General features: G+C 38.0%; 1 protein-coding gene across 2 annotated transcripts in view; it reads right to left on the bottom strand.

Moving 5' to 3' along the window:
• The window catches only part of LOC131187968 (protein AHNAK2-like), a 62,403-nt gene that overhangs the window by 15,487 nt on the left and 21,499 nt on the right, over positions 1 to 25,417 (bottom strand). For both annotated transcript variants that reach the window (XM_058162837.1, XM_058162838.1), the window contains exons 2-5: positions 6,879 to 6,946; positions 5,433 to 5,528; positions 2,803 to 2,865; positions 575 to 716 (exon numbers count right to left, since the gene is read on the bottom strand). In XM_058162837.1, the coding sequence (XP_058018820.1) occupies positions 575 to 716; positions 2,803 to 2,817 (157 nt within the window). In that variant the 5' untranslated portion in view covers positions 2,818 to 2,865; positions 5,433 to 5,528; positions 6,879 to 6,946. The remainder of the gene's footprint in view (positions 1 to 574; positions 717 to 2,802; positions 2,866 to 5,432; positions 5,529 to 6,878; positions 6,947 to 25,417) is intronic.

Below are 25,417 nucleotides of genomic sequence, written 5' to 3'. Positions count from 1 at the left end.
TTAAGCAGGTCATCAAGTGACCATACCCAATTTTACAGTCTTTTCTGTTGTGATCATTAAGTGAACATGGCAGTCATAAAGTGAACACTGCAGTTGGGAAAAACAACAACACAGTAAACTGCAGTCATGTGACTGCAAGATGTTCCAAACGGCCATAAATACAGGCCAGTTGCTGAGCGCTTAAGATGCAATCACATGACGGGGGAGGGGAGCAACCATCAGACCTTCAAATCCAAGTCATATGTACCTTTTTGGGGGTCCATTATAACTTTGATCCGGTCGTAAGTCGAGGACTACTTGTACTACTTTGTCCCTGCCTTGCAGCATGTTCATTGTTCAACAGGTATGCATACTTTTTAAAAAGTACTGTATGATTATTACTTTTTTAAATATATGCTTTGAAGCAGGGATTTCCAACCTTGGCAACTTTAAGCCTGGAGGACTTCAACTCCCAGAATTCCCCAGCCAGCTTAAAGTTGCCAAGGTTGGAAACCCCTGCTTTAAAGATATGACCATTTTCTTAATTGATGGTTTTAAGAGAAAATGTAAATATAATACAAAAGCAATACTGTACCTTCTCTTAGACTAAATAGGTTTGATGCTGGGGACTCCTTGAGCACTTGCTTCACAAATATTCCTTCGGCTCCCCCACCAGCTACACTGAATCCACTTGCGCCAGATTCCACTTCGGTTTGTAATGTCACTTCCATAGATTCCTAGTCATCCCAAAAGGTATGCTATTAAATCTCATCTCTAAATTAGTTCATTCTTCAATTCATTTATATCATGTCACTCACACTGTCATTAACATAATCCTAACCTTAACTGTACTACATTGCCAGAAACAGCACATATTAAATTTACTAAAGAGCCACAAACATTTCCTGGCACCTAAAGACAAGCAAAATTATAAAACAGATAACAAGGTTTCTTTAGAGATGAGATTTATTATCAGCTTGCTGGATAAGTAATCCTATATCACAAGATCAGAATGTAGGATTTGACAAGAAAGTATTAATATTTCTTAATGAACCATGACAGGCAGATAAAGATTTTTAGAGGATATAAACATCTCTCTGGTATTTTTGGAATGGAAGGCAAGCAATTTTAAATGAGAATTAAAACAGTCAGCAATGATAAAATATCTAACCAGATAAAATGTCTTCACTTAATACCATACATATGTATGATTATTTTTCAAAAGCCACATGTTCTTCAGAAAAAGAAAAAAACCCTCAGAACACTCATCTTCATTCCTCTGGGTCTTATGACAATACAATTTACAGTCACCAGCAACTCATAAAATTATAAAATATATTCATTGAAAAGGACTGTATTGATTTGCCTTCTCTTTCATGTAATAAGCTTTTAGGTACCTGCATTATTTCTTAGTTTTCTTTCCTCCCCAGCTAATTATACCCAACTTCTTGATTTCTTTATTCATTTCTCATCCAGCTTGCTTTCCAAGCTTTCCATTGTTTCTCAGTCTGGTATCTTTTCTCTCAATCTATTCCAGTTTCTCCATATCATTTTTTTTTTTGGGTGGGTGGGGCGGCATATGGTCTGACAATATTACTTCCTGTAATTTAGATGCAATACTTCTGCTAAAGCAGAACAAGACTGCATTGAGCATTTTAGCAGTTGCATAATTCTGCTTTTTCAACTAGTACTTATAGAACTTTCTCATGTTCCTTAATTTCTAGTACTTAATTTTAAAAAATAATAGGGTAATATAGTTGTCTACTTAAAAACAGAAACATTAATGGCTTCTTCCAGATGGGGTTTTGTCTTCTACAGAACCTAATTTTATAATCATAGTACTTTAATCCTCCCTCCCTCCCTCCCTTCCTTCCCTCACATTCACTCATTCATTAATTCATTCATTTTCATTTAGTAAAATGAATTTATTTAGGACATCAATGGCTATAATTCGACTTCAGTCACTTGCAAATCCTGTTTATTTACATAGGTAATCAATTGTAAATAAATCAGGTATCAAAGTAACTTGAATAAACATTGTGGAAAAATATGCATACTAATCTTCCCACAGAATTTGATTCCCAGCCCTGCATTATTTCAAAGAGATCAGTGCCAGAAAATTACAAGTGGCCTGGCCTGGACTTAGTGCTAACATATAAAAAGTGATTGGAGAGCCCAAATTTAAAAGGGTTTAGAAGGACTTGTTTAATTGTTCACCAACAATTTACCAACTTGAATTGAAGAGCTCATGCTACCAATTAGTCTCTAGATAGGTTTGGAGAAAAATTATGTTCTATGTTTGTCTCCTTTAAAACAGAACAGAAGCAGAAATGTTTCTCAGTGATATATGTCAACTACAGGTAGTCCTCAATTTATGACAATAGAGCTCCAAATTTCTGTTGCTAGGTGCGACAATTGTTAAGTGGGTTTTGTACCATTTTATGACCTTTCTTGCCACAGTTGTTAAGTGAATCACTGCAATTTTTAAGTTAGTAACATGGTTGTTAAGTGAATCTGGCTTCCCCATTGACTTCGCTTGTCAAAAAGTCAAAAAAGGTGATCACATGATCCCGGCACACTGCAACCATAATAAATATGAGTCAGTTGCCAAGCACCCAGATTTTTATTGCATGGCCTTGGGGATGCTGCGATGGTCATAAGTATGAAAAACTGTCATAAGTCACTTTTTTCAGTGGTATTGTAACTTTGAATGGTCAGTAAACAAATGGTCGAGGACTACTTGTATAATAGTAGTGTAGTGAAAGCACAGTGCTTTCCTATATTGAAAGTCACACCTGAAGCTTAACAGATACTTAATCTCACCTGTGAATCACTCATTTTGAAGGTGGAGTCTCTTCTTTGTCTGTTCTCTATATCTTGCTGAAGCTGGAAATAAATATGCAATGCTTAGTTTAATGCTTAGTTGTATGACATCAACTGTGAAGGGGGTATGGACCAAAGGACGATGCCTCAGAATCCATATATCTTAGATGGTGGCATTTTTCCACTGACAGTGTTTGGACAAAATGGCAGTAGAGCACTGGAAAGAAATCAGCCTAGCAAGAGGAGGTGGGGAGAATGATATCATGCGACAAATGGCAGAACTGGCCTCCAAGGAGAATGGTGGAGTGGACTGTGAAGTTTAGTAGTACAATTATGGTCACGACCATAATTCAATCCATAACTTTGGTCGCAACCTGATTAGGTCGTGATCCAAACCTAATTTTGAAAAGTTGGCACTTACAAAAAAAATGGCACAAAAGGGGAAATCGGCTATAAAAAAATTTTTGTGTGAATTTTTTTGGTGGGAACCCAATTTGGTTGTGGTCAGAAGCATTCGAGACCATGTATACAGATGCCCTGCACTTCCTCAGATACAAGGATAGCTTTTCCAGGATCATCATTTGCCAATATGGATGCCCCACCTGAGCAGGCTGAGGCGGTTTGGCAGAAGACCCTCTACCACATAAAAACAGGTAACATATGAGCAGGCTTTAGATATTTCTAGGACCTGACATAATTAACTGCCTCCCCCCCCCCAGTTAACTGCCTTCTGCAGTTTACATGAAGCTAGCCTTAAACAAATCTGTCATAGCCTCCTTTTGTGGCATCACTCCCGACTTATACTGATGATAAGAGTACACCCTTGCCTCAACTTTTATTATAGAGAATACCATTCTCTGTGCTCCTCCAACCTCATAGATCATCATATTTCATGACTTCCCCAGTTGACTTCAGCAGAATACTGAATACTGTAACAATCTGGTTCTGAACACACTCAAAAGTGTAGAAATGGTGGTAGACTTTAGGAGAAAGCCTTCCATACTTCCACCTCTCACAATACTTGACAACACAGTATCAACAGTAGAAACCTTCAAATTTCTAGGTTCTATCATATCGCAAGATCTAAAATGAATAGTTAACATCAAAAACATCATCAAAAAAGGACAACAAAGACTGTTCTTTCTGTGCCAACTCAGAAAGCTCAAACTGCCCAAGGAGCTACTGATCCAGTTCTACAGAGGAATTATTGAGTCTGTCTTTTCTCCTCTGTAACAGTCTGGTTCGGTGCTGCAACCCAACAAGAAAGACACAGACTTCAGAGGATAATTAGAACTGCAGAAAAAATAATTGCTACCAACCTGCCTTCCATTGAGGACCTGTATACTGCATGAATCAAGAAGAGGGCCGTGAAAATATTTACAGATCCCTCACATCCTGGACATAAAACGTTTCAACTCCTACTTTCAAAACAACGCTAGAGCATTGCACACCAGAACAACTAGACACAAGAACAGTTTTTCCCTGAAGGCCATCACTCTGCTAAACAAATAACTCCCTCAACATTGTCAAACTATTTACTAAATCTACACTACTATTAATCTTCTCATCGTTTTCATCACCAATCTCTTTCCACTTATGACTGTATGACTGTAACTTTTTGTTGCTATCATTAAGGGTTAAATTGCAACCTATGACCATCATTTCTGTTGTAAATGTTGTACCTTTGATGAAGATATTTTTTTCTTTTTCTTTTCTTTTATGTACACTGAGAGCATATGCACCAAAATAAATTCCTTGTGTGTCCAATCACACTTGGCCAATAAAAATTCTATTCTATTCTAATACAATGAACATTCACCACTCTCTGGGCCAACAGCGCTACATGTAAATGTACATACTATGCTCTCTTGCCTATCACTCTCTGCTGGAAACTCTGTGTGCAAATGCACATCATATAGGAGCCAAGGTGGTGCAGTGTTTAGAATGAAGTATTGCAGGCTAACTCTGCCAACAGCCTGGAGTTCAATCTTGATGGGGTTCAAAGCTGACTCAGCCTTCCATCCTTCCGAAGTTGGTAAAATGAGGATCCAGATTATTGGGGTCAATATGCAAATAATGCTAATAATTGCCCAAAGAGTGCTTTTACCATCAGCAACTGTGTACAAGTGCACACATAATGCTTACTTAATTCCTGCTCTTCATGCTGGGAATTTGATGTATAAGTACAGACATCTGCCTTTTCACTTTCAAAGCTGGGAGTTTTAGCAGCTTCTATCTTTCCCTGTGGCTGGACCACAAAAACTGGTGTACTTTGGAGAAGAATTACTTTTCCTTTAAAAAGAGACAACCCTCTAAATTTACTTTAAAAGAAAAAAAGCTATTTTTTCATTATGTTAAGCAACCTTGCAGCTTTCCTTTTCATTTCTGAATCATTGATTGCATCATATGCAAGTGATAATAAGTGATGGCACAGCATTTCCCCCAGGATACTCTTGCAGAGTATACAGGGCAGGAAAAACTGGGTGCCCCTTTAGCCAATCAATATTAATTCTGACTTTAACTTTAAGAGGCTAAAGAAGGCATAATAACTCTGTCAATGGCTCCAAAGGCTTACAGCTTGCCGCTGTAACTGAAACGTATGCTATGAGCGCTTTCATTTTTAGTCTTACCTTTTTGTTAAAATATTCATCTTCTATGCAATATTCATACACGGGAGAAGATCCTTGTGGCCTAGGTCTTACACTTTCAGTTGTCACTTCACTGATCTATAGACACAGAGAAATACCATTAGTTCCTGAATTTGCTTTCTTATTAATTTCATGGTCTTAAAAAATTATTATTGTGAGAAAAAAAGGGTGGATTATACCTTTCTTTAATTTGATCCAGCAGGATACTGAATAATGCCAAATTCTTATTAAATTAGCCAAATATATATAATACAAGTAGTCCTCAGAACAATGATAATTGGGACTGGAATTTCTATTGCTAAGTGATGTGGCTATAAACCACAATGTCACTTAATGACTGAAATTCTGGTACTTCCCATTGTCATTAAGTGAATCACCATGGATCATTAAGCAAGAACACCACATGGCTTTCATTTATGACCTCCTGCCAGCTTTCCCATTAACTTTAACTTATAAGGAGTTAGCCAAATGGTTGCAAATAGTGATCATATGATGTTAGGATGTTGTGACATTGTGATTGCATGCCTGCAAGGATACTGCAACCAACTTAAGTATGAGAACTGGACATAAGTACTACCTGTCCAGTACCATTGTAAATTCAGACACTTTCTGAACAAGCGATCATTAAATGTATCCTGTATCTCCTTTAGATACTCTACTAACATGTGCCATGGATTTTTTTGTTTTAGAAGGCTGTAGTTTAGTTTAACTTGTGACTAAAGTTGTTCAGATTCAAGTTAATAAAAAACTTGATAATGATTTCTGAATAGTTTTAATTAATATTATTGTGTTAAAATCAAATGTAAATCATAACCCATTATGATTATACCAGAGGTAGGTTTCAGCAGGTTCTGACCAGTTCTGGAGAACTGGTAGTGGAAATTTTGAGTAGTTCGGAGAACCTGTAGTAAAAATTCTGACTGGCCATGCCCCTATCTATTCTCTGCCTCCCAAGTCCTGGCTGATTGGTAGGAAATGGGGATTTTGCAGTAACCTTCCCCTGGATTGGGGAGGGAATGGAGATTTTACAGTATCCTTCCCCTGCCACTCCCACCAAGCCACTCCCACCAAGTCATGCCATGCCCACCAAGCCACACCAACAGAACCGGCAGTAAAAAAACCTGAAACCCACCACTGGATTATACCATGTTATACCATATAATAACGGTATAATTGAATATGCGTAACTATATATTTAATAGTTAACACAGCATTAAACATTTGTTTCAAACAAATAACTTTGTTTGGGCCAGGTTGAGCAGAGGCTTTCAAGAGCAGATTTTGATTAAATTCAGAAAGAAGAATGGTTTAATTTGGCTTGTTATTTGATTAGATGAAGTTTGATTTCTTGCTGTGAGGTTATATTGTAAAGGAAATGAAGCTTTGCAATTCCCAATTAAAACTAATAGAGCAATCTGGATTACTTACAGAATCATCTTCTGCATCGGCCTCACCATCTGCCTCTGTATCTTCAGGTCTCAGCTGTCTACCTGATGCTGGAATTATAAGGGGGAGGGGGGAAGCATCAAAATTGTTCCATCTATCATAGCAGGAAAAAAATGTATAGCTTGATGTAAAATTAAATTTTAAGTATTATTGCTGATCTAGTAGTAGCTGTTAGGACATCTAGTTCTGCCCTCCAATGGATATTTAATGGATGTGCATTAATGATTTTTCATTTTAAAGATGTCTTCCAATCAATAGCTCATGGGACATAAATAAGCATTATGAAGTAGCAAAATAGAGAAGACTCATCTTACAGACCTCTCTTGGTTTGACTTGATTAGACTATACATATTACTGAATTCCTTATTCAAAATTTGGCCAATAAATGATGACTTGCATTTTCAGTAGGACGCATGTAAGGATCATTTCCAAAAAATTAATAAGAGGCCAAGTTTGTTTTAAAAAATCATCTTGCTATTTCCTGTTTTGTATAAGAAACAATCATAGTTAAGTCTAAAGGTAAAGGTTCCCCTCGAACATATGTGCCATTCCTGACTCTAGGGGGCAGTGCTCATCTCCGTTACAAAGCCGAAGAGCCAGCGCTGTCCGAAGACGTCTCCATGGTCATGTGGCGAGCATGACTAAAGGCCAAAGGCACACGGAATGCTGTTACCTTCCACCAAAGGTGGTCCCTATTTTTCTACTTGCATTTTTTACGTGCTTTCAAACTTCTAGGTTGGCAGATGCTGGGACAAGTAACGGGAACTTACCCCGTTACGCGGCACGAGAGATTTGAACCCCTGAATAATTGTGAAGATTTTTTAAAAAAATCTCTGAGTGATGAGCAATCATAAAAATGAGATAAAATTGAATGCCTAAACCTTAGGATACCATTTTGCTTCTTAAAACTCCTCTTCAAAGCCAAAGGAGGAAATAACACTGATTTACCTCAGAGAAAAGGAAAACATGTCTGTTTTTTTCAAGGATGCCTTAAGCCACACCTTTCTAAAACAAGCTTTACTTATTATTGTCCTGATCTACTGAGGATACTGTAGTGGTATCAAAAGGGATGCTTGTGGCTACATGCACAGCCCATGGCATTGGGCCGGGTTATTTACGGGACCGCCTACTGTGACCGAATACCTCCCACCGTCCCGTGCGCTCTCACAGAGAGGGTCTCCTCAGGGTGCCGTCAGCGAGGCAATGTCGTCTGGCGACGCCCAGGGGAAGGGCCTTCTCTGTGGGGGCTCCCACCCTCTGGAACGATCTACCCCCCGGACTTCGTCAGCTTTCGGACCTTCGGACCTTCCGCCGCGGGCTTAAAACATACTTATTTAATTGTGCAGGACTGAGCTAGATTTTAAATTTTGGGTTTTAAATTGGGTTTTATTTCTATTTTTAATTGGACGGGCTTTAGAATAAGTTTTTTAAATGTTTTATATTGTATTTATATTCTATTTATCTGTTTTTAGTGCCTGTAAACCGCCCTGAGTCCCTTGGGAGATAGGGCGGTATATAAATATGATTAATAAATAAATAAATAAATGAGTTGCTTATGTATGCCTCATAAAAATGAACCAATCAGCTTTGTTTCAGCTTTTAAAAAAGCTCCAGTTTCTCTCTTTGAAACTATGCTTTATAGTCTTATGATCTAAAATGTTCTGATCTGTCTTTACTCCTACACTTTTCTTGCAAAATTATTCCTTTGTTTTGAAAGCAGTCCAGTGGCCACTGGGAACAGTTGCAGTGACTAATTCCATCATATTTGTGAAAAAGAAGCTGAAACAAAACGCCAGTTGTGAAAGATTTATGAAAGAATGAAAACACTACAAATCTTTGCAGAACAAAAAATAACCTAGAGATTTTTGTCCAAATCTTAACTTAAGTAGTAAAATACTCAAACTTGGATTTGTTTTACTTCTGATTTTCAAAAGATTGTTATTAGTACCTTTGAAAACCAGCTGTTAGTAAATGTTTAAATACTTGATTACTCATTTTGAGGGGAATTTCATCAGCCAGGATCATATTTCATATCTTACAGATTTGTAGATCTTGTTTGATGTAGGAGGTTGTAGAAATCCATTTTAGTATTTAGCCTGTTATTAGAACACAGCAGCCTGCAATTACTGCAGGTTCAAGCCCGGCCCAAGGTTGACTCAGCCTTCCATCCTTTATAAGGTAGGTAAAATGAGGACCCAGATTGTTGGGGGGGCAATAAGTTGACTTTGTAAATATACAAATAGAATGAGACTATTGCCTTATACACTGTAAGCCGCCCTGAGTCTTCGGAGAAGGGCGGGATATAAATGTAAATTTAAAAAAAAAGTATTTGCCTGGCACTTGTATCTACAACTATACTGGTCCTGACCCAGATTTTTATCTTTCTACAACCTACAGCAGAGGTCCCCAACCCCTAAAAGTTCACTCTAAAGACTTGTTGAAGCGAATGTTAACTTAATCAATTCATAATGACCTCTCTCTTTATAGTTCTTTAAGATTATGAAGTGTAGATTGAAATTGGCCTGATTATAGTATGATCAACTAGTACTGTTGCATTATATTGTAGTCATCAGAGAATGGAGTTGTTCACCCCAGTGTTAGGTAATCACTATGGTTATTTAAATTTAGATCTGTAGAAAGTTAGCACCCACCCCTCTTCTAGGAAAATGAAATATTCTAGGAAATATTAAAAAGGTAGAATATTATATTTTCCTCAAAGGAGAAACATGTTTCTAAAGACAAACTCAGAGCCTCAACTCCCTGCCCCCCTCAGCAGATATTTTGGTGCCAACCAATCTATAAGACAAAGGCTGGGCCAGTTTATATACAACACAAAAGACATGGCCCTCAGGACATGATAGGATTAGCCTTCACTCAAGATCCAAACCAGAACAAAACCATTATGCCATAATAGGAATTGCCCAAAGCCCCTTCATTACATTATTACCCAGTAAGATTCAACCAGGCCTGGGACACAGACAGCCTACAAAGTTAGCTAAGAACCCCACCCCCTGGGAGTCTGACAGCCAATGGGATACATTTCTTGTACAGGAACAGGAAACTCTAAGGCAGGGCCCAAGATAGTGGATAAATATATCCCTCTCTGCACTCCACTTGCTCTTTTTTTTCCCAGGACCCAAAAACCCCATGTGGTCCTATCCACCATTATACCATCTTTTCAAGCAGTCTCCGTGTTTCCAGTGTCTTTCTCCCCACTTGGAACTGAACCCAGATGGACATTTCTTCCAACAATATTGTAGTCATCAGGAGAATGGAGTTGTTCACCCAAGTTTTAGGTAATCAGTATGGTTATTTAATTTTAGATCAATGTTTGCTGTTATTCATTGGCTGCCTGAAATTTTCTGGACTGCTAGATCTATTACAAACCTCTTACAACCAGATGGGAAAATAATTTCAAAATCCTCACTTCTGAACCTAGATATTTACCATCCAGGATCGAGGAAACAATATATCCTCTTCCCTTATGGAGTACAATCTTCGAAGGTTAAGCCTAAGGAGGAGGCAGTCCAAATAAGAGTAAGGGAAATCACGTCTTTTCCTTAAAATGAGCAATTACTTCATTTGGCTCAGATGAACACCCAGTAAAAGCAATGAGGCACAGATAAAAATTGCAATCCTCATAAAGATACATAACTGACTTCATGACAACTTCTCCCTGTCAGTTGGCATGAAGAAGCCAAATTCCAAACTTAGTATAGCACCTTGCAGAATCAGGATGGACATGTATTCTTATGAATACAAATATGCTATTTTGTTTTTAAAAAAAATCTTAGAAAACCATACATGTGCAATCTTTAATGTTACCTTTCATTTGGCTATATTACATTGTAGAATGGAGTAGCAATGAATAACAGAATAACAGAGTTGGAAGGGACCTTGGGAGATCTTCTAGTTCAACCCCCTGCTCAAGCAGGAGACCCTATACCATGTATTGATATATGGATTTGTGTAGTTGCTTTATTAACCCTAATTACACCATTTGGTTTGAGCAATTTTGGGTCATCTATCTACCAAATGTGCTGTTTTTGTAGTATGAATGACTAACACATTTTTCACTTACTGTCATCAGCATCAATTTACTTTAATATTTCTTGCACTTTCTTAGCAGAGCTTTTAATTTTCAGATCCAATTACAAATGAAATGATTAGTTAATGCTGTAGTAAAATAGTAGACAAAGTGCATTTTCATGAACTCTAAATTCCTGTTACCAAAAGCAATCTCCTCAGAGATTTACTTTCCAACACTACCGTACATTTTTCTTGGGATATTATATAGACTACAGATAGTCCTCGACTTACAACAGTTTGCTTAGTGACCGTTCGAAGTTACAAAGGCACTCAGCAAAGTGACTTATGACCATTTTTCACATTTATGACCATTGCAGCATCCCCATAGTCATGTGATTTACATTTGGATGCTTCACTGTTGCCTCACAATTATGACGGTTGCGTATCCCAGAGTAACGTGATCCCCTTTTGCAGCCTTCTGACAAACAAAGTCAATGGGGAAACCAGATTCACTTAGCAATCATGAGAAAAAAGCAGACAACAAACACTCATGACAGCTTTTTCATCCCCCCGTCCATTTGGATCATAAATTTTCAGATGTCATATTATTCCTTTACTAATCTATGTAAGTTCTTAAATCTTGAGAAATTGTTATCTAAATTACCCAATTCAAGCTGAAACTCATATACACTTTACATTTAATTTTAATCATTTTCTTCTTGTTAATTTGATTTTAAAAAGTAGAAGTCACCAGCCACAAAGCAAAATACCAACTTTCCACATTTTTATTAGGTAGAAAAAAGCTGCAGTTTTGATCAGATGTTGATTAACAACTCCAGTGATTCACTTAACAATTGTAGCAAGAAAGGTCACAAAATGGGGCAAAACCCAATATCACACTTAGCAAAATAAACTTGGGGTTCAATTGTGGTTGTAAGTCGAGGACTACCTGTATTTCAGAGGATAATTAGAACTGCAGAAAAAATAATTGCTACCAACTTGCCTTCCATTGAGGACCTGTATACTGCACGAATCAAGAAGAGGGCCGTGAAAATATTTGCAGATCCCTCGCATCCTGGACATAAACTGTTTCAACTCCTACCCTCAAAACGACGCTATAGAGCACTGCACACCAGAACAACTAGACACAAGAACAGTTTTTTCCCGAAGGCCATCACTCTGCTAAACAAATAATTCCCTCAACACTGTCAGACTATTTACTGAATCTGCACTACTATTAATCGTTTCATAGTTCCCATCACCAATCTCTTTCCACTTATGACTGTATGACTATAACTTGTTGCTGGCAATCCTTATGATTTATATTGATATATTGACCATCAATTGTGTTGTAAATGTTGTACCTTGATGAACGTATCTTTTCTTTTATGTACACTGAGAGCATATGCACCAAGACAAATTCCTTGTGTGTCCAATCACACTTGGCCAATAAAATTCTATTCTATTCTATTCTATTCTATTCTATTCGATTCTATTCTATTCTATTCTATTTGGTCAGAGCTAAAAGCAAAAGCGCATTTGTATAGGAAGGAAGCCTTTAATGGACTTTTTGTTGAAAACAGAAACAAGTGAAATTATGATTTATAGATTTCAGGATTGAAACACAATTAAATAAGGACTTGAAGTTTTTTTTACAGTGTTAAAGAGGGAGAAGGGACAATGTTTATAAATTTGTTTATAATTATAAAAAAGAAGGTAGGAAGATGGTTTCCTTTTCTGATTTTTATTCAGTTGGGTTTTTTTCTTCTTTCTTTGCTTTGCTCTTCACACTATTTTTCTTTATTTCTTTATATTCTTTTTTACATTTACCTTTTATTGATGTAAAAGCTTCCAATAAAAACAAAGAGAGAGAATGGGAATTAATCTCACCATTCTGTTTTTTTCTGAAAGCAGGTATTTTAGACCACATTCAAAATTATTTTGGATGCAATAAACAAGTCTCCCCATCACCATGACAGTCATTTTGAAAACATTCTCAGCATTCCAAACATGTTTGCCAGTCCAAAACTGTTGCCCATGTCTTTTATATAAATATTTCAGGATAGTATCTCTGAAGCAGGGAGATTTAGTGTTATCAAAGTGTTTTGATATCAGAAGATGCTGCTTCAGTTAGGATATTTTCCTGTTAGGAGGATATTTCAAACATGGCTGACACTTTATTCTAAAGGGATATAGTTACAGGAATCAACCAAACCTTTGCTATTTGATTCTGTTAAGAATTGCTTGTGTTATTTTGCTACTGTTAGGAATGATTTATTAGGAATTAATTCTGTAACCCTCGCTTAGTAAGAATTGTAATCTTTGCTATTTGCTTTCTCGCGTCTGTTGTTCGCTTCAAAGCTAGGCGCATCCTTGGTGAGTAAATAAGAAAGATAGAACAAAATAGGTACCCAGGAATAACCTGCTCCATAAATAATAGGGGCAGAGCAGGGAGCTGTCCAGGAGGACGAAAACACAAGGCTAGAAGAGATGCTTTGTAAGATAACAAAAGCATGGACAGAGCATGGACAAAGGATGCTCCATGGATAAGAGGGGGAATGTTGGGTAATACACTTTTGTCTCTGATTGGCTACATGTGGGTATAAGATGTTGGGGTCACATTCTTCTTGGGTGTGGCTTTTTCCTTGCATGGTTGTTGTCTATATGCCGTGGAATAAGTCCACCCAGCTCTTTCTTTGTACGAATAAAAGCTGTTATTTTCCAAGTCTCTTCTTGAGTCTCTTTCTCTTTGGCATTCTGGTGACTCAAGTACATTTTTGGGATCTTACAATTCTTTATACAGATAGTCCTTGACCTACAACCGCAATTGAGGCCAAAATATATGTTGCTAAGTGACTTTTACAACAAAATATATGTTGTTAAGTGAGTTTTGCCCTGTTTACAACTTGTCTTGCCACATTTGTTAAGTGAATCACTGCAATTGTTAAATTAGTAACACCGTTACTAGTGAATCTGGATTTCCCATTGACTTTGCTTGTCAGAAGGTCACAAAAGGTGGTCACATGACCCCGGGAAACTGCAACTGTCATAAATATGAGCCAGTTGCCAATCTGATTTCTGATCATGTGACCATAGGGATGCTGCAATTGTCATAAGTGTGAAAAATGGTAATAAATCACTTTTTCCAGTATCATTGTAACTTCAAACAGTCACTAAACGAACTGTTGTAAATTAAGGATTACCCATATTACACAAAGGAGGATATGACATCATGCCATACAGCCTTAAGCACAGAATGACTTTAAACATTTCCACTTATTGATAGAACCAAAAACATATTATAAAACCTAGGATCTGTTTTTAAAATATTATTTGTTGCTTATATGACAGTGTACATACACTAGTCTAATACTAGTGTACATACCTGAACCTGAACACAGGTTCTCTATCACTCAGCATCATGACATCGTTGTAGGATGGTTTCTCTGAGTGATAGAGGAACATATAGTTTCGCTCCAACCCAAGCCAGTCCATCACGGAGTGTGCATTCATGTGAATGCGTCAAGAACCAGTCATCGGAGTTTAAAGCTTCTTTAAACAAATTAGTTAGTTCATCTGGCAGTGATGTCTCGGTTTTGGTATGGCTTCGAGTTATAGCCGGAGCTGCTAATTGTTGAATGGGAAGTATTGGGCGAACCACCTTGGAGCGTGTACCATTGTATTAATAAAATTTCAGTTTCCATCTTTTTCCTTTTAGTTTCCTCTCCGTTCATAATTTTTTTTACTCTTGTATCTTGAACACATGAAACAACTGAATATTGACAAGCTTTGTCATGCAAGGGAGATGAGTTAACTTGCCTAAATCAAATACTGTAGAAACACTAGGCACCAAGATAACTTTGCACTAGACATATTTTTGTTAGTTCATGAGTAATTTAGGTGTTTGCTGAATTTTTTTTTGTGTAGATACACATCTCTGAAATAGGTATTGATATGGGACTCTGTTTTGCCCATGCCATACTTTTCCTGCCACTGAGTATTTAATAAAGTTGACAAAAACTCCTTCCTACAGTACAGTCTTGCCAGAGATGGAATGACTGCACATCTAGTATCTTGCCATGAAAGGAACTTATGATTCTTTTCTTGGGCTATCCTGATTTTATCAGCATTCCTTTAAAGCTTTTCCTTAATCTAGCCTTTCATATTATTTTCCTGTTCAGCTCATCTCCAAAGACAGTTGACCCCAATCTAGCAATTTTGGTTTCACACCGGCTTCCAATTATTCTTCCTAATCCTAAAGAGTGCTTTTTATCTAAACATTTGCCTGCTAGATGTTGCTAGCTAAACTGAAGGAAACCTTGGCAGGATTCAAGAAATCAGTTTGAAGTCTAATCCTAAAAGATTGACAGCTAAACAATCAGTATGAAGTTGATGCTTTTACTGATACAGTAATGTTTCTAAACAAGCCACTGTGTAGAATTTCTATTAAGAGCAACAATAACAATTCATTGTTTTCAAAAATCTGACATGTATAGCAACAAAAACCAAGCTTTGCTTAAATAAAATGTATTTACAGAACTATTGAGGCCTTATTTCAGGAAAATATGTACTTAGTTCAATGAAAAAGAAGGTTTCCAAATTCAAGCCCATCTGAAAGAAAACATACACTTTTGTTTTATAATCTTATAATTTTTTAGAAGTAGCTCTTTTTTAGAACCCACTGCTTGAAGAAATTAAATTTAAAATGGGTTTAGAAAAATATTTTCTAAAAATGTTTTCTAAAGATTTGTTAGGCGACCATCTTTCCCATCTCACCCTAACTGGCCTGTTCTGTCTTTTTAAGAGTTTAATTGTTAAGAGTTATTTAATTTTTTTAGTTTCTTTTTTGTTTTGGTAAGGTTAAAGTTTGTATTATTAGTTTATATTGTTAAAAAAAGAGGAAAAATAAAACAGATAAAAAATTTAAACAGTTATTGAAAAGAAGATTAAACTTTCTGATAAACACTGTTAATCAATTCACACAGGTAATGCAAAGGAATGTGTGCCTATCCAGAATTGCATGTTTCATTGTCTTTCTGAATAAAAAGTTAGTGAAACGAATTTTTAATGATTTGAGGTTCTAACTCAATCCCATCCCATGTTGGTAAATCAGTGCTTGGGGACTGGCCAGATCTCCTTGGGCAACCAGTTTTGTGAATGTGCACATAAAATCCTTTCAAAAATTGCAACTATGCCCATCATCCTTGGAAAGAAAGATACCTAGTAGCCCATATTCCCTTTTGTCCTTTAGTGGTCACACCCTAAAAAATGAATCAAGCTGGAGACGACTTCCGGTGTCCGGTGGCAACGGACGTCTGGAAGGCTTCTCCTGCCTCCAGTGTCCGAATCCGGCCGCCGCCGAGGCCCTTAGGGGCCAGGTGTTCCGAAAAGGACACCTGCCGCACGGACGGCTCGCCAGGGGTCTCCCAGCCGATATACAGGACTGGGGGGACCGATGCTGGCGCGTCCTAGGCTCGGCGGGGTTCGGAGGCCACAGGCCGCGGCCATTACTTTGGTCGTCGCCTGGGCCGCTGTGCCCGGTGACACCGGGGCTTTGGATTTATAATTGCAGCAGCCTGGTGGTGAACAGGGAACGGAGAAGAATTGAGGAATGAAGAAGGGAAGGGAATATCGGCAAACGTGAGTGGAGTACTCCGGAGTGCGGGGGGGTTTTTTCTCCCCTGCGACTGGAAGGAGTACGAATCACTTTGGAGAGAGGAGAACTTAAAATAACAAGATTACCGGTTTTGTGGAGCTCTGGAGAGAAGAGGTGATGGAGAAATTTAGGAGGGAGGGTTTGAGGCCCCCCCTCCCTCTGGGGAACAATGGTGGCGTCCAGCTTCCGCCTTCACTATGAGAATCTTGATGACATCACTTCCCTTTGGCTTCCTGGTTGACTAACTGTACTCTGGACTCGTTGCTCCTGTGAGTGCCCCCTGGTGGATCCGGAGGAAATTATAAGGATACTGTGCTTGCCTGAGGATTTTGAAAAAATTTTTTTAAATGGCAAAAGGTCAGAGACCAACTGCTGGAGAAATGGAGAGAATTCTGGAAAAGTTATCTAATATGGACAAGAAACTGGATGAAATAAGAGCAGAAATTGTGACTATCCAAAAGGATTTAAAGGATACTCAACAAGTCTCAGCAGAAAATAAGCAGAAAGTGGAAGGTCTGGAGGGTGAGATGCGGCAGTGCAGAAAAGAGGGAGACGACAAGCAATGCTGTGCTTGGACTACAGATGGATAAAATGTCTTATTTCCTTAGGTTTCAAAATTTGGAAGAAGTGGACCAAGAAGACTTGAGAGATGTTGTGACTAAACTGTTGGGAGAATTTCTTGGGAGAGGTGTTGATTTTATGAATTGGGATGTGGATCGAGTTTATAGAGTTAATTCACAATATGCACGCATGCAGTTCCTAGAGAGGTTCATGTCAAATTTGTGAAAAGAGAGACGAGAGATGAAATTTTAGAAAACATAGGAGTGGGGCACTGACTTATAGGGGCAGGGAGATAGCCATTCTGAGGCAGATTCCCAGACAGGTACGTGAAATGAGAAAGAAATATTACTTTTTATCAAGCAAATTGTACCAGAAGGGAGTGGGCTTCAGATGGCTGATGCCAGAGGGATTGATGATTTTCCGGGAGGGCATTACGAAAAAAATTAGTACAATTGCGGAGGCTGCGGCCTACGTGGAGGAACACAAAGCCCTCCTGGATTTAGATGACCCAGGAATTGAAGAAGGGGAGGTTATAGACCATGGGGCGGAGGCGGCTGCCGCTGTTGCGGCCCTGGAGTTGGGTCAGGCTGAACCCAGAGTTCTGAGATCCAAAACTAGGAAGTGACAAAGATATTTGGTATTGTGTTGGTTTTCCTTATTCTCTTCGTATGATATTCTGATTATTCTTGACCCTTCCTTATTGTGTATGTAAGATTGAAACTTAGCTACTCAGATCACCTGCTTGCCATATGGCTGTTGTATGTGTTTAAAATTTTGAGTAAAATTCTTATCATGTATAAGAAAAATGAAAATTTACCATACCTGATATGTATTTGCATAAATCTTTTTTGACCAATAAAACTTTTTTTTTATATAAAAAAATGAATCAAGCTAACTTTAAAAAAGGAGCTTGGTCTTCAAGGTATGGCATGTGGAGAAAGGAGAGCAGAAAAAGGAAGGGAAGCAAAGCAAAGTGAAGTGAAGGTCTAAAAATAGGCAAGAAGCAAAAAGATGACCAGTTGTGTCCGGCAGTACAGCTGGAAGGCCCAAAAGGCTGGCAAGTACTGTGGCCAGGAATGTTTCTCAGAGCCCAGCAGGCTGGCAGACCCCAGGCAAGGGAGCTCTAGTCTGCGATATAAAGGGTTGCACCAATCATTGATAAATCTCAATCCAGCTTTCAGCCTTGCAAATAACCATAATGTAATAAAATGGGAACAGTTGCATATTTTTGAGCATGAAAATTAATTGAAATTGCTGTCTGGAAATTTCTTGCTATTTTCTTAATATAAGCTGACAACCTTTTAAAACTTAAAGTCAGCGGTAAATAGGGTGCATCATGTTGGAACAAATGTACTCTGGAAGCCCAAATAGTATAATCAGTATATCTCTAACAAAATAGCATTTAGTTTTGGTAATTTGTGATTAAGCATTGTTTAGCTTTTATTAATTTTTCAAAAACCCCAGATGCTTACCAGATGGTAAAATCTGGTACAATCCAGGTTAATTATCCCATCATGTCCAGTAGAATAAAACCAAATTTAATTCTTAGTGAACAGTTGGACAAAGAATTATCTGCATATTTCCCATTATATCACCACTGGAAAATGTAAAACTGAAGATAGCCACATACATATTCATTCAACTAAATTAAAGTTAGGTATAACTTATATGGTATTACTGTTTCTAGCTGGTTATAAAGTAAGAATGCCAGCTGTTTTAAGTGAGAACAACCATCTGTTATCTTGTTTCAATTACTGAACTGGCCAGAACCTTTCTCTATATGCATCTGTGGAAAGCCCATCCCCTCCTAGAAGAATGAAATATTTTGGGAAATATTAAAAAGGTAGGAGAAAATATTTCCTCTAAAGGAGAAATAAAAAAATCTTAAAGGAGACAGAAACCAGCCCCAGTTTCCCTGCCCCATGCAGAAACTGAGGAGGCCAGCTTTTAGAAATGCAGATTTGGTAATCCATTCAGAAAGACTGGGTCAAGACAGAAACTCAGATAAGCAACAAACAAAAGGTTGACAAAATTAGCTCAGACAAACACCTAGGATTTGCATTTCCTCTTTTCCCTATAGAGCCAGCTATGACCCCTACATAACCCCTACGTGACCCCCATAGAAATCCAAAAGGTATAAAAACCCACCCACTCTAAACTCCATTTGTCAGCTGCCCAGGATCACATATGGTTGGTGGTTCTGCTTCATCCATAATGATAAAGGGTACTTTTCTTTCCAATCAGCCATTTTAACTCCTTTTCAAGGTAATAATATAGTTTCCCTATGTCACCTCTTTATATCTGCTTAATCAGCTAATATAGTGCATGTGCAGATATCTCTTTCAACTACTCATAACTGTTGAAGGAACCATCTTAGAAGGGAGGTAAAATGCGTCAATGGAGTTGCTTAGTTTTCAGAAGCCTGTGTGAACCTGTTTTTATTTTTATTTTTATTTTTATTTCTGTTTCTCTTTTTCTTTTTTGCACTTTTTCTTTTTTCTTTTTATCCTTTTATTTTCTATTTTGTATTAAGTGCCTTTTTAATTATAATGTTTAATAAAATTATTATATAACAAAGAAAATATATGTCTCTATGTGTGACTATGTAATTATACTATGCGAGATCCTTGATATGTGAGATCCTTGATACTCTTGTTTCCTTGCAGATGTTTCATTATCCAACTAGGTAACATCATCAGCACTACTATAATATCACTGATAATGCTACCCTGTCAGGTAATGAAATGTCTGCAAGAAAACAACTAAGCTCAGAGACCACCAAGGACCCCACAGTTCAACCCTGAGATACAAATTGGTATATTACATGAACCAATACATACAATATAATTATAATTCCATTTTGATTTAGGATCACACTTACACATTGTGGATACATTTTGAATTGGGGCTTACATACTTTAATATTTATTACCAATTCAAAAGAATACCAATTTCGTAAGATGGCTCTGAGTGAACTGGCAAAAGAAGGGACTTGGCATAACATGCAATAAAATTAAAAATTAAATTCCTTGAATTTTGCAGAAGTGTTGAAGAGTAGTGTTATGCTATTCAGAATGAGCTTATTCTTCTTAATCATTCATCGAAGATCAGTGCTTTTCAAAATTTGCGATTTTACAATACATGAATTTCTACTCCCAGAATTCCCGGGCCAGCATGTTGCCAAGTTTGAAAAACACTGATCTAAGATCATTTGACACAGTTCATCAATGAGAAAAATAGAGTGACTGATTTGCTCCAAACCATTGTCCTGGCCTATCTCACATTCTCAATTTCTGAAAATAAATTCAAGCACCAACAGAAATGAATTCCCTACATTATATTTTCTAGCACTTCTTTTACTTAAAATATTAATCCCCATATTAACTTTGATATCCATATCAAGTTGGCTGATGTAGGTACAAATAAATGCAACCTAAAACCTAAAATGGTTGGGCAACTGGCTTATGAATTCCTTTCCAAATTCTACATAGCAGCTTCAGTTTGGATTGCAAAGCCAGGAGGGAAATGAGAAGCTTAAACATTAATGACTAATTAATCAACCAAAACAGAGCATTAAGCAGGCAGAAGTGTTCCAAACCACCCCCAACAGCTTCTCCCATTAGGGGGCACTGAGGAAAGAGGATAGGGCTTGCAAACAGTTTGGCAAGAAAAGCAGACCTTGTCATAGGTCCTTTTTTCTTTTGCCATGAAAGACTGAAGCTCTATGTCAAAAAAGTCTTAGACTATGAATTGTCTGCACCTAAAAGTTGCTCTTAAAGGCAGAGCAGTGGTGACAGTGCACATGTGTCTATTGTCAGAAGCAGGTGGAGAAAGCATAGCCTTGTTAAAGACCAAGTGCCTCAGACAAGTTTAATTAAATGTGGAAACCTTCTACAGCAAGTTTGCTCAGTCTGTGATCTGAGGAAAATATATATATCAGTCTATCAATAATGGTTGATGCAATCAGAGTTGTGGAGCCCAATCCAGTTCCTGCTTAAAACTACAAAAATATGTGGGGGCAGATACTCAAGAACATCTGGTTGGCTGCCATACATACAAGGTAACTCAGAAGCTGTGCAAGCTTGTTCTGGAGAGAGTTAATAATTGACAGTATTCTGGCACTTCTATTGGACTTTTTGTGGCAGGTGGTTCAGCTTGCAGTCACTAGTTAATTTTTCCTACAGTGCTCTGGGACCACAAGGCATCTACAAGGGATTGTAAGGAATTTAAAATACTGGGTTGGCTTCCTAGCTGTCTGCTTCTTTCTTTGGATACTTCAAGATATTTTGGTGATTAAGGTGGACAACAGGATCCCTCCTTTTATTTTATGCACAGCAGCTGCTCAGTGTAGCTATGGACAGTTGTGGGACAATATTCCTAGTTGCACCTGAACATGTACTATTAGGAAGCTCAGGATAAAGCACATGGTTTTGCCCATACCCCGGCCACCAGCATTCATTTCCTGTAGTGCCTGTTCTACTTACATACTAGCAGGGTTGCTTCCAAGTAATTGCACATCTGTGAAGATGGGAGAAAGGGGAGGGGGAAAAAAACAACAGATGGCACTTTGCCAGGGGCTCCTTTAAGCAAAGAACTTGCTCTAACTTAGGCAAGAATTTGTAATAATGCCAGTTAGAAAACAAAGCTATGAAAACTAATAAAACTCTGACTTGGCTCTGCCCAGACAATTTCTCACTTGCCAGAATTAAAATAGGCCACTTGCCAATGAATGTAGATTGGTATGAGGTGTTCACAAAAGTACTTGCTTTGATTTTTTTTAAAAAAATTAATCCAGGCGCTTTGATCACTGCTAGGTGGACTATTTCCATTGTGCTATGGTTAGTAGTACAACCATATCTGAGTTGCAAAAGCAACAACAGCAATTCAGTAGTTCTCCAGATTTTTGCAGCACATGTTTGGGTTAGGCCAAAACTACTATAAACCGGTTTAAGTTGTTGGGAGGGGAGGCTTATAGCAGGAAGGGGTGAAACAGTTTTTGGTTTCTTTCTTTAGAAAGAAACATGCTTATGTATTCAGCTTGTTGTAGTGCAGGTTCAGAAATAGTGAAGGACTTAATTACTGTACATCTAACATTTCTCACTATATTTTGCTTTGCTAAATAAGAAGCTGATAGGGGTAGAACTTGGTTAAAGTGTTATCTATTTGAAATAGTTCTATTCCTTATGTTTTTAAAAAAATAAATTCTGAAGCTTCTCTGCTGAGTTTCTAAAGAAAATGGCTTGAAAAAGTTAGGGACTAATGACAACAAATGTGTAAATAAATACAAGGAAAATATGACAATATGACAGTCAACTGGTGGGTGGATCAATCAATCCCAATTAATCCAGTACTAAGGGAACCATCCCTTTGTTGCTTCATTTTTTTTGTTTTCTTACTTCACATTTACCAAGTAAGCAAGTAAAATCAAAACTGATGCATTCCTCTCCCACATCAAAATACACGATTCCAAAGTATATTTAGGAACAAGTGAGCTTAGGAACATCAACCGTTGGCACCAGAGGCATTTAATTTGCAGAGAGGGGCCAAATGCCAAAGTTGGTGGGACTTGAAATGTTCATTGCTTGCTGCCAATGATCTAGCCCTACAGATCAGATAAGTTGCTTGTCTATGTTGAGTGGAGGTGGAAAGAATGTGATCACCTGGCAGCACAGAGTCAGGGCTTCCTACCAGGTACAGACATCATTAGACATTCATCTGCAACTAATCCACCAAGTAAATGAGTTGCACTTAGGAAGAAGACGGGCATAGGACTAGCAATGAATGATACCATAAGGATGGAAACACTGAGACAGAGCTGTAAGCAGGTGTTAGTTTTTGTTATTGCAACATAGGGTTGCAGACCAGCTAAGTCAGGGTGTCAAACTCATGGCCTGTGGGCCAGATGCATCACACGCTGGTCACGCCCACTCCCACCTGGTTTAGCAAAGGGGTAAAAATGGTCATACGTCATATGACGAGGTGAGGCCACGAGTTTGACACCCCTGAGCTAAGTCCTTTGACCTTCAAAGATAGGGATGGAGCTATGGTTTTTTTTTTAAAAATTAATCCAGGCGCTTTGATCACTGCTAGGTGGACTATTTCCATTGTGCTATGGTTAGTAGTACAACCATATCTGAGTTGCAAAAGCAACAACAGCAATTCAGTAGTTCTCCAGATTTTTGCAGCACATGTTTGGGTTAGGCCAAAACTACTATAAACCGGTTTAAGTTGTTGGGAGGGGAGGCTTATAGCAGGAAGGGGTGAAACAGTTTTTGGTTTCTTTCTTTAGAAAGAAACATGCTTATGTATTCAGCTTGTTGTAGTGCAGGTTCAGAAATAGTGAAGGACTTAATTACTGTACATCTAACATTTCTCACTATATTTTGCTTTGCTAAATAAGAAGCTGATAGGGGTAGAACTTGGTTAAAGTGTTATCTATTTGAAATAGTTCTATTCCTTATGTTTTTAAAAAAATAAATCCTGAAGCTTCTCTGCTGAGTTTCTAAAGAAAATGGCTTGAAAAAGTTAGGGACTAATGACAACAAATGTGTAAATAAATACAAGGAAAATATGACAATATGACAGTCAACTGGTGGGTGGATCAATCAATCCCAATTAATCCAGTACTAAGGGAACCATCCCTTTGTTGCTTCATTTTTTTTGTTTTCTTACTTCACATTTACCAAGTAAGCAAGCAAAATCAAAACTGATGCATTCCTCTCCCGCATCAAAATACACGATTCCAAAGTATATTTAGGAACAAGTGAGCTTAGGAACATCAACCGTTGGCACCAGAGGCATTTAATTTGCAGAGAGGGGCCAAATGCCAAAGTTGGTGGGACTTGAAATGTTCATTGCTTGCTGCCAATGATCTAGCCCTACAGATCAGATAAGTTGCTTGTCTATGTTGAGTGGAGGTGGAAAGAATGTGATCACCTGGCAGCACAGAGTCAGGGCTTCCTACCAGGTACAGACATCATTAGACATTCATCTGCAACTAATCCACCAAGTAAATGAGTTGCACTTAGGAAGAAGACGGGCATAGGACTAGCAATGAATGATACCATAAGGATGGAAACACTGAGACAGAGCTGTAAGCAGGTGTTAGTTTTTGTTATTGCAACATAGGGTTGCAGACCAGCTAAGTCAGGGTGTCAAACTCATGGCCTGTGGGCCAGATGCATCACACGCTGGTCACACCCACTCCCACCTGGTTTAGCAAAGGGGTAAAAATGGTCATACGTCATATGACGAGGTGAGGCCACGAGTTTGACACCCCTGAGCTAAGTCCTTTGACCTTCAAAGATAGGGATGGAGCTATGGGTTTTTTTTAAAAAAATTCAACATGATCTATCATGACATTTTAATTAGTAAGGAGAGCTTTTTCATCATGCAAGTGTTGTTGGTCTTACTATAGATTTTTTTAATTATTAATTGAAAAGTCTATCTCAATACATCCCATCTACATCATAGTAAAATTCTCTAGTTGGCAAAATAATGAAACATCCAAATAAATACCTAAACTGCATACATAGAACGAAGATTCTACTTTTTGACAAAGAACCAAAAATCAATAACAAACAATAATTCATATCACAGTATGACAAAGTTTATTCCAAATGCCAGAGATAAAAGCAACCATTGAAATTGAAGAAAGGACCTAAACAAATTTCCTAAATGACAAATAACTATATAAGCTTCCTTGTACAGAGAGTTCCAGTGATAAGGTGTTACTGCAGAGAAAACTGGAGCAGCTAAATCCAGAATGTGACCTACTTAATTTTCTCATTTTAGACAAGCAGAGACCTTGTAGAGATTGAATCCAGAGCACTTGTATTCCCTGACATGCATACTCAAAGATTGATTAAAATGCTTCCTATGAGCCTGAAGCCTTTCTTACATTTTGTTTGCAAATGTAGTACATGCTTAGTCCTATTTCCTGTTATATCAAATCCAGAAACCTGCAACCAGGTTTGTGTACAAAATTCTGAATTGCATTAACACAATAATTCACAGGGTCTAAACCAGGGGTGTCAAACTTGCATTGTCACGGCGTCATCATGTGACGTATCATGACCTTTTCCCCCTTTGCTAAACTGGGTGTGGGCATGGCCAGTGCATGACGCATTTGGCCCATGGGCCATGAGTTTAATACCCCTGGTCTAGACTCTCACCTCATGTTTTTAGTAACTGTAGGATAGAAAGGTGCAGCAGATTCAGCTTATTCCCAAAGTTGGACTACACCTCAAGAGGGTATTTAGGGCCTTGCAGGGCC

Source organism: Ahaetulla prasina, chromosome 1 (assembly GCF_028640845.1).
Source record: "Ahaetulla prasina isolate Xishuangbanna chromosome 1, ASM2864084v1, whole genome shotgun sequence".
In the NCBI taxonomy this organism is placed as follows: Eukaryota; Metazoa; Chordata; class Lepidosauria; order Squamata; family Colubridae; genus Ahaetulla; species Ahaetulla prasina.
This window is presented reverse-complemented; position numbering and strand designations above follow the sequence as displayed.